At 44.0% G+C, this 10,244-nt stretch overlaps 1 protein-coding gene across 13 annotated transcripts in view; it reads right to left on the bottom strand.

The window, feature by feature from the left end:
• Positions 1-3,640: 3,640 nt before the first annotated feature.
• The window catches only part of Thrb (thyroid hormone receptor beta), a 327,549-nt gene continuing 320,945 nt past the window's right edge, over positions 3,641-10,244 (bottom strand). For all 13 annotated transcript variants that reach the window (XM_076931599.1, XM_076931596.1, XM_076931598.1 and 10 more), the window contains one exon: positions 3,641-8,375. In XM_076931599.1, coding sequence (XP_076787714.1) covers positions 8,134-8,375 — 242 coding nt within the window. In that variant the 3' untranslated portion in view covers positions 3,641-8,133. The remainder of the gene's footprint in view (positions 8,376-10,244) is intronic.

The following is a 10,244-nucleotide window of genomic DNA, read 5'->3' as shown; positions in this document are numbered from 1 at the left end:
GTTTGTCAGTTAAAACAAAACAAAACAAAACAAAACAAAACAAAACAAAACAAAACAAAACAAAACTAGTGTGGCTGTAGTGGCAAACAAAGAAGTCAGTCAACCATCAGGAACAGGACCTTTTGGACAGATAGGCCATCAGCCTCTTCCAAGGTCCTGGTGTCTGGGCAAAGACTCCCTTTGTAATCACTTACACAGGATGGGGAGTTCTTCCCTCTTCCTTTGCTGGTGTCTCTAGCTTCCTCTCTGGAATCTTTTATCTTTTGCTTTTCATTTCATCTATAGAGTCCCAGTTACTGTACATTTCTTGAGCAATCCCCAGTAGTTGAGACCTAGTCTTACTCTCAAATCCTTTTAACTCTTGAAGTTTCTTTTCTAATATCTGGGAATGGCTGCCAGCAGCTTCAATCCTAAAAAGGGCCTGATAAAACTGTTCAGATTCTCCTTACCGTGGTCAGTGTTGGGATCCCAGTCAGATCACTTAGGAGAGAAAATCAAATTTATCTGGGCTGCACTGTTGGGCAGCAATAAACCCCACCCCCACCCCCTGCCCAGATGGGGAGGTTTTTCTCTTCCTTTTGGGAAATGGTGGGTTCTGAGTTTTCCAGGGGTACAGATATAAACCATGAAAGAGGAAGGAGCAGGACTCTTTTTTTTCTTTAGACAGCATATGCAACTACTTCCTCCTTCCCCTGATGTTACCAGTTGTTTATAGCGGCTCAGAGATCTATGTCCGCCCCCCTGTGTGCACTATGTTTTCAAGCACACCATAGATGGCAGAGAACCCTGGATGAGAGGCTCACGCCCTCTCCATCTCCACACAGAGAGTGGGATCAAGTGTGTGTGGGTAGTGAATGGTCAGAGCCAGGAGCAGGAAGAGGAAGGCAAATTGTGGTCTACTTTCTGGAGATCTTGCTGGGGCCTCCAGAAATGTGAGGTATCCACCAGAAAAGACCACTCAGGCATAGGTTTAAGCCAATAGAAAGCCTTTATTAGGCAGCCAGTGACTCCACTGGGTGTTTAGGACCTCAGTGAAGTCCCAAACCTGCCTCAGGATGAGCTTTTAAACAAAAAACCACATCCTGGGGTGACACACCTCAGTTAGCAAGAACAGGCATAAGTGGAACTACAGAAGCCAAAAAGCAAGGTTAGTATATTTGGGGGCTTTCCCAGAACTATGGACTTCGTTGGATCAGGTCTTCATTGTGGTTTTGACAGGTGTTGCCTGAATGCAACTCCGTCATGGCACCAGTTGTGCTGAGGTCTGGGGCCTGTTACATGGGTTAGTAACCAAAAGGAAGAGAGGAGAGCAGGAGGAAGAGGAGCAGAGGAATATGATCACGATTGTATGCACACATGTGATTGTTAAAGAATGAAGAGAAATACTACCAAAACAAACCTCTCAGTTCTTTGAAACTAAACAGATCGGCTCCAGAAACCTATGGATCAGGGGATATTGTGTTCTTATTGGGTTCCTTTCATTTTGGGGCCCTCCAGTTCCAGATCAATATGATTCCTGAAGAAACTCACCAGCACCATAAATTCACCAATAATTTTATTATTTAAGGTTGAGAGTGGTAGAGCATGCTGTTTTCTCTTGGAAGGCAAATACTTACATCTTCCTGTTTTCTCAGCTCCCCCTTTTCAGGATGCCTGACCCCCACTGCTATAAATTCTCCTTCTATCATCCATCATAGCTTTCCCTCAACTTGACTCCCAAGTGCTTACAAGAAAAAAATACCTCAGTGTGTGGTGGTGTATGCCTTCAATACCAGCGGTTGTGGGGTAGGGAGAGAGGGTGGCAGTTTTCTGTGAATTCAAGGTCAGCCAGCCAGTGCTTGATATATAGAGAGACTGTCTCAAGCACATAAACAAAAATACCTGTGGGTTGGGCCTCTAGAAGCCATTGGGACAATACATAAATGCCACAAGGAGAAATCACCACTCCTGCCAGACCCAGTGAGTGCATTTGCAGTGGATCTAGTCTATGAAGGGTTGAGGTAGCCTTTCTGTAGGTATATGTGGGTTGTTTGCAGTAGGATAGGTGAGTGGTTCGGGGAGGTAAGCACAGAGCATCACCACAGTGTGTTGCTTTACCCTATTTTATCATCAGAAAATTCATGCTCTCTCTTGTGCTTTGGAGGATTAGAGGTAGAATGAGGGGTGAAGGAAGATTCGTAGGACAGAGTAGTGTTCATACAAGGCTGGCCAGCATCATATAACCTAACATTACAGTGAGGGTCTGGGGCTGGGAGCACAAATACCCAAACACATCCATTAGGTGGCCATTGGGACTCTCAAGTACCCAGTGACTAGTGAGTGGTGTTAACATTTGGGGAAACAGGAGAATTCCCTGAAAAGTCTGACTAGTAGCTAACTTATCAGTGAATGTCTCTCAGGGGCTGCAGGCATCCATGTTGTGATGTGTTATTATTACAAAACTCCTATGTGGCTTTAGTGCAGGTAGTGAAACCAAACCTGCCATCTCTCTCTTCTGGGCTCAGAATAGCCACTTCCAGAGCCACAAGCCCCAAGAACACACATGACTGTGCATTTGGTGTGAGAAAGGCATTCAGCGTCTATATGACTTGGAGTCAAGACTGAGAGTGGTTCTTATCTCATCCCATCCAAGAGCACTAGAACAGACTACTTTATTATTCTGAAGTGGTTTTTTTTTCCTGTTCTACACACATCTGCTTTCCTCATGGCAACTCATTGTGTGCAAGAAAACACAAAGGAAATGGTTGTTAACAGCCTGAGAGGAGACAAAGACCTTCATTTTACTGTATTCTTTATCACCCCAAATCCTTGAAGTAAGTGAAGTTTCACAGGGGAAGAAGATTTCCATTGGTTTCTATTAAGTGTCATACAAATATTCAGGGGAAATTGCCTTTGATTGGCTCTCTTTTCTGTGGGGTACCCCCCTTTCAGGCCTAAGTATGCTTAAACCAAAGTATCCTCCAGGGTTCCTTGTCTGAGGTTGGGCTGCTCACCCTCCCTCCCCACATCCTACCTCCAACTCTGTGACAGGGATTGCAACACAGCCTAAGAGTAAAAATATCATGTCCTTGAGAATAGGAGAGTAAATTGTTAAAGCAAAAACCTGTGTCCTTACGCACAGCTGGGAAATAAATTCTGGGCATCTTTTGGAGATCAAAAGACTTTGCCACTTATACCCTGACAGGAGACCAGCTGTTGAAAGTTCAGCCTTGAAGAGAACTCCCAACCAAAAACTCCAGAAGACTGCCTCAACTTTCCCAGTTGGTTTTTCCTGTATGCAAGCCCCGATTTGATGATGTAATCTTTATGATGCTAACTGTTCTTATCCTAAGGTATACCCCCCTGTGCTCTGAATACTCCATTCTCTTTTTTGAGAACCCCAACACATTGCTTTAATGGAGCTGCCTTAGATTTCTGTTGGATGTTTTGAGTACCTGATTTGATGACCTTTATTTGTCAGTTTGTCTGTCTGTGTTTGTCTGTCTGTGTTTCTCCCATCTCTCCACATGCTCCCCAAAGGTGAACTTGCTCATCTCAGTAGATATGCCTTGTATTTGAAATTCCTTCCCTGCCTCAGTGCTGAGGTGGGAGGCGGCCCCATCTACCAGGAAATATTTAAAGAAAGAGACAGGCAAATGTGTCCATTGTAAGCTTTTTCTTTTTTAGAATTTAAGCTTATGAGTACCTATGCCCACTATATTCATAATTACAATTTATTATCTGCATACAAAAGCTATGTAAAAATCCATTTTCCCAAATATACAAATTTTCTTTTTGGATAGTTTAAAACATTTGATCACAGATTTCAACAATTTTAGGCTGAAAAAAAATATTACCAATCTAGCAATAGCAATATCACTTAACACTGTTTGCAAAACACAAATCTTCCACTGACTGTTAACATCTCTATTCCATCCATACCTTTTTTTGTTTTTGTTTTCTGATTTTTCAGGGCATGAAAACATTATGGGAAAAAGAATGGTCTTTTCTGAAGAAAACATGGAGAACTACTTTGGCTATTTGATGTTAAGCGAAAGATGCCAACGTCACAAAGAACAGCCAAAGGGAGGCAGTGGCACAAGGCCACGTGAGTGCGCATGCGCCCTGATCATCTCCGTGAGCAGCGCAGCGCAGCGCAGCGCATGCCTACAATCTCGTTCTTTGCTTCACATTGTGCTCTGTTGAGTATTGTCTGTTTCCTCAGAGGAAAGACTCACGTCTGATTGTCTTGTGCATAAGGTGGGGTCAGTTTGAGCTGTGCAAGAGAAAGCCACAAACAGTGTTTACTGCACAATACTGCTCCTGAAGGCGGCACTAATTAATGTGGAAACACACTAAAAACGTGTAATTTTTTTTTTCATTTGCAAACATTTATACAACACAGTAAAAATTCTGTGATAAGGCCAAACCTTTTTTCTCCCTAGCCTTTTTTTTTTTTTTAATATGTATATATTTTTATAGTCTTTTTTTCTTTTAAAGATTAAAGTAAAATGTTTCAATTGTAAAAAATACACACCGGGCAAATCCTTACCTGGATAATAAATATCTACATCACAGTACAATAAAATTTCTTCTCTATAAAATTTAAATATGGATCAGTCTATCACTATCAAAAGAAACACTATGCTAATATTTCCATATTATTAAAATAACAGGAAAATTATGAGCTTATTTTAGGACCTGATGCCATCGCCACTGCAAAGGGCAGAGATTCAATTGTCTGTCATCTCTCATTGGAGGAGGACTGGTAGTTTGGTTATTCACTTAAATTAAGTTCATGAAAAAGGTTTAGCCTTACAAAACGCTGGCTACATCTCCAAAACCGTAAGACTGATTTCATAATTCATGACTCATGCAGCAAAAGGTCAATATGACATGGATAGGTTTGAGTTCCACAGAATGAGGAGGTCTTAGTGACAATGAAGTACTCTGAAGAGGCTCAGCAGGTCATGAGGCTGGCTTGGGGAGAGCTGAGTGTGAGGAGGCCAAGGCAGCGCCAGCCTGCAGGTCACTGTGAGAAGAACGCTGCAGAGCAGAGCCAACCTGGCCCTCCCCAAGACCGCACTGGGACAGAGGTGGCCGGGGCCACAGGCAGGGGATGCGCTGGGCTGAGGCTTCATCTCATAAGCACATCACGGAGGACTGAGGCTCAAGGGACTAGAAAAAGCTCAGAGGCGGCACATGGTGTTTTCAGCAGAATCATTGAGAAGTTTTTTTTTTTTCTTCCAGTTTCTGGAAGTTCTGCACATTTAAACTGTAGTGCAAAGTACACTTGAGGCAACGAACAGATGTACGAACATGTGTACACACGCACATGTCTGTTGCATGTGCACAGCCTTCCCCAGCAGGATGAGCACGCTCTCCTTGACTGGAATGTCTCCCCACAGTGGAGCAGGTTCTTGCCACCACATCCACACTTGATTTGAAAGTCTGGACAAGATTAGAAGAGAATGATTCTTTAAAAGGAAAGAAAAAAATTTGGGGAGCAAATCCCTCACAATCTAGTTTCACAAATTGAGTTTCTCAAAGGCGTGCCTTTGGCTATCCGGACCTCCTACCATTCTGGATTCTTCCCACCAGAAGACTGAAGCTTGCATGTCTTGTTCAGTTCTCAGCCCTCAACATGCTCGCTAGAGCCTTGTCTGTCCCTGAAAGGTGAGCCTCCCGTGCTGTGGCTGGGTGGATAGTGAGGGCTGGGCTAATGCCCAGGGCTTAATCCTTACAGCACTCTGAATGACCCTGGCTTAAATTTTGCACTAATGCCAGGGTTTCTGATGCTCTTTGAAAACCGTCAGTATCAGGAAACTTCCTGAGAAACTCTGGTGCCCCAGAAGTTTGTGTGCCTGTGCAGGCCTCACCTGCCTGCCTCCCCTTTTTCTCTCTCTCTGGAAGGAGAATTGGTCTCACAGCAAGTTTGTTTTTATGGTCTGCACAGAGGTGTTCCAGGAGAGCCAACATAGGGAACAAATGTTTACTGAAGTTCCCGAGGGAAGAGGCTGGGTACTGGTTGCCTGGGAAAGCAAACCTCTGACAGATGTTTGAACACGAGTCTACGGGGCTTCTTGCTTGTTTCTAATCTCTACACCAAGTCCACAGTGATGTTTTATCTGGGAAGTCAGGCTAAATCCTTTAGTGCACAAACCATCCCAGCTTCCTCGGTGATGTCCACAGTCTCTCGGGACTTTCAGTGCTGTGCCTCTGTGCTTCTGAGGCCATTCTGCCTTCCTCTGAATCAAATTCTCATTCTCACTCAAATTGAGCACCCAAATACATTCCTTTTTGAAGCTACAAATTTGAATATAAAAGGAATCTATCAAAGACACCCCCTCCCTTTCCTGGAAAGTCAAACAACCGGGAAGATAAGAGGGGTTTTTGGAGATCAATTCTTTTACCAGGAGGTAAGAAAACTGAAACTGTAAGGTCCTAAATCACCCAGGCCGCAGAGCACAAACTAGAACTCAGGCACCCTGACTTCCAGTGAGGCCAAAGATGCTCCACCAAGCCCAGTAGAAGGAAGTGAGTTTCCTTGCTTTTCACAGTGACTTCCTTTGCTTTTAGGTAATTCTCGCTAATATGGCTTGTTTTTCCCAGCATTTCCAGGCTAAGGCAGTGAAAGGCAGGCAAGGAATAGTTCACATCTGCGACGTCAGTGAAGAGTCGGTACATTCAGTTGCATGGGTACAGTCTTTGCCCATTTTTGGGTAAGTTGTCACTACTTGTTGCTTAGAAACATCTACTCTGCACGGTCACTGGGGATAGGCCGGGCAGCAGTTAATGGTGTTTCCTGTGCATGGTCTGCTGTGTTTTACGAGGAATATTTGCCAGGATAATGGTGTGTAAGCTACTGAAGGGCTAGCGGGGGGTGGGAAGAGAGAGAGAGAGAGAGAGAGAGAGAGAGAGAGAGAGAGAGAGAGAGAAGCTATCTAGTGCCTCAGAATCTCAGAATCTGGGGAGGTAGGGGACCACATGGATGGAGCTGGGAGACAGGGATGGGATGGGACTGGGAGACATTTGTGAATAAGTAAAGTCTTGTTGATCCAGGGGGAGCATTCTCTCTGATCAGATAGCCTACGCCATGAGTAGTTCTTTTTCTTGGAATCTGATTGTTCCTGCACTGATCTTTTCCAGGGATTTTTCCAAACAAGACTGGAATTTCAACTTGTCTCTCTCCGATTGGAAGATTCAACCTACAGGGAAACATCATTAGCTCAACAGACACAGCCTGGATAAGACCTCTGTGAGCCAAGCCAGGGGGAGGCCTGGTTCCTAGGCCATCAAAAAGGGACAGCACTCTGTAAACAGGTTTGAGCTTTGTGGGAATGGCTTGTGAATCTATCTAAGCTGTTAAAGGTGCCTTCCTGCTTGAGGTAACACCATGTGCGGTTTGGAAACTATGCTGTAACATTGATGAGGATTTCCAAGCTCTATGGGCATATTGAAAAAAAAAAAAAAAAAAGACTTTCCTTGTGGCCTCAAATCAGTCAAGTACCTGCATGTCTTCAAGTCATACTCTTGTGCAACTTGAAGTAAATCACAAGGTCACAAAAGGCCATAGAAAGGAAAGTTGATTCCTTATGGTGTGGATATTCCTGCACATTCCAAGTCAGGCTGCTTGGAGAGTAAAGGTGCTGGAAACCGTGAGCTCCTGAGTAGAAACTTCTCCTTCCCCCCTTTCGTGCCGAAAGCCACGCTCAACCTGAGGCTGCCTGAGCTCTGACAGCTTCACCTTGCAAACATCAGAACTGGATCGAGTTGGATCAAGATGACTGTGGTCGCAGTTTTAAGGCTTCTTTAGTCTTCTGTAATGCCATTTGGCTTGCTTGTGTCTGCCCAGGGACAGATGGGAGCTGGTGATGACTTGGTGCTGGTGAAATAATGATTGTCCCCCACTCAGCCTGCATTGCTGTAAACCCTTCAAAGCATTCACACTAAGGACCGAAGAACAAAACGCAATGGTTACAAAGACCCACACTCAAAGGACCATTTCATCCAAGTCTATGCCATTGATGACCCGCTGACCCTCTGATGATCTCACTCGGTACAAAGAAACGAAGAAACAACAACAGAAAGCTACAGGTGGAATGCAATGACACCAGTCGTGGGGCAGGAATGACAAGAACCTGTCCAGTCCATTTAGTCCTCGAATACTTCCAAGAACAGAGGCGGGAAGAGCTCAGTGGGGCACTCCACCTTCATGTGGAGGAAGCGGCTGGCGTGGCAGGCTCCAATCATCCGCAGGTCTGTCACCTTCATCAGGAGTTTGGGCCAAAAGTGTGTCACATGGTGCTTCCGGTAATTGATATAGTGTTCAAAGGCCAACAAGAAACTGTCTTGGTATTTCTCAATTCTCTCAACACAGGCTAGCCCTGGGCGATCTGAGGGGAGGAAGAAGAGGGATATGAATTCAGAGGTGGAAGGAATGAGCTTGTCTAACTCAGTTACAGATCTGAGGACTTCACTGCTCCTAGGAGTGCATAAGAATGCAGCTTGGGATGTAGAGTACCAGATACCAAGGTGACAGTTGAGATGGATACTCTGGTGGGGGAGGGGTGCAGTGCTGATGTGGATACTCTGGTGGGGGAGGGGTGCAGTGCTGATGTGGATACTCTGGTGGGGGAGGGGTGCAGTGCTGATGTGGATACTCTGGTGGGGGAGGGGTGCAGTGCTGATGTGGATACTCTGGTGGGGGAGGGGTGCAGTGTTGAGGTGCATACTCTGGTGGGGGAGGGGTGTGCACTTCTTCTGGGCAGCCACAGTGTGAGCAACTTCATTGAACCCTGTACTTTTTACCATGATGCTCTTCCTCACCACAGGCATGAAAGCAATGGGACTAGTCAACTGTGGACACAAGCTTCTGGAACCATGAGCCAAGGTAAATCTTTCATCCCTCAAGTTGGTGTTATGGAATGTTTGTCATAGTGATGTAAAAACACATATATTTGCTGTCTCTACCTATTCTCTCTTCTTACTGACTTATTTGGGAGGAAACATCTTATTACACAGTAATAAAATCCATTTTCCATAAGCCGATGATAACTATGAAAACAAATGCCTGCAGAAATACTTATTAAATAATAAAAGCTTCTTTATTAAAGCCAAAGGTTCTTGCTGAAGATTTTGTGCCCTTGAGCACGTTCTTGTTAAAAACAGGGTGGTAAAGATTGGAACAGTGTTAAAGCCAGACTAGCCTCACATTGACTCTTTCTGCCTTATTTAGAGCATACAATCAGAAGATATTGCAGAAGAAATAGCTTCCTCCCTGGGTAAATCAACATTATTTAAGTGTGTCTTTGTACCTATAGTGACTTAGCTAACACTTGCTTTCATTCCCTCCATGACTATAATTCCCACATATGTTCAATTTCTATTTTAATTTAGAGAGGCTGTATCACAAAGGCAGCCCTTAGAGAGGCTCCAAATCATCTTCCCTTGAGGGCTCTCTGTTCCCTCAAGCACTCAGGGTCATATGACCTTTGGTTGTAGCCTGGATACTAGCTGTGCGGTTCCCCCATCATGTGAACTTTCTCCACAGGGGTGTCAATCTCTTGAAGTCCCCGAGGCTCTGGTAGAATAAGTCTGGTTGCGATAATTTTATGTTACATATAGAATCTCATGAGGTATAACAGTGAATATGTTGATTCTATTGGTTAAAAGCAAGTCACAGGGAGGGGGTTACACCAGGGAGAGAACAGTAGGTATTGGGAAGTCTGTTCAAAGTCACCCCAAAAGTTCAGTGTGCCATTCTGTTTATATTTGAAAATTTCCACAAACATAATTCTAAATATTATTGCTTAAAAAATATCTGCCATATCTAATTTATTTTTGTAGGAAATGAATTTCTACATCAACTTAAAAATATTTATAAAACTTCAGCTCAATAAAGAACTTTGAAGGTGTCTGTGACTCAGGTTTTTGTAGATGTTTGGCTACATACCCCATAAACAGTTTTGGAGTCTCCTGAACACTGGCTCAATGCATTTATGGCCTCTAAGTGTAACTAGCAGAGAGGGAGGTAAGGTAAGGTAAGCAGATAGTAACAGAAAATGACAAGTACCAAGGAAATAAATAAATGTAATCTGTTCTGAAATGAAGAGGAGAGCCTGAAGCAATTTTCTGTATTTCAAGACTATCTTCCCTTAAACAATGCAGTGTGCTTTGCATTTATTTAATATGATGCAAATACAAAGAGAATGAGTCAGCCCTGCTATTAAACCTCCACTGTTGGGAGCTGGAGTTCTGACAGA

The sequence above is a fragment of the Arvicanthis niloticus genome, chromosome 3 (genome assembly GCF_011762505.2).
Source record: "Arvicanthis niloticus isolate mArvNil1 chromosome 3, mArvNil1.pat.X, whole genome shotgun sequence".
Taxonomy (NCBI): Eukaryota; Metazoa; Chordata; class Mammalia; order Rodentia; family Muridae; genus Arvicanthis; species Arvicanthis niloticus.
The sequence above is the reverse complement of the archived record's forward strand: the minus strand, read 5'-3'. Positions and strand labels throughout refer to the sequence as shown.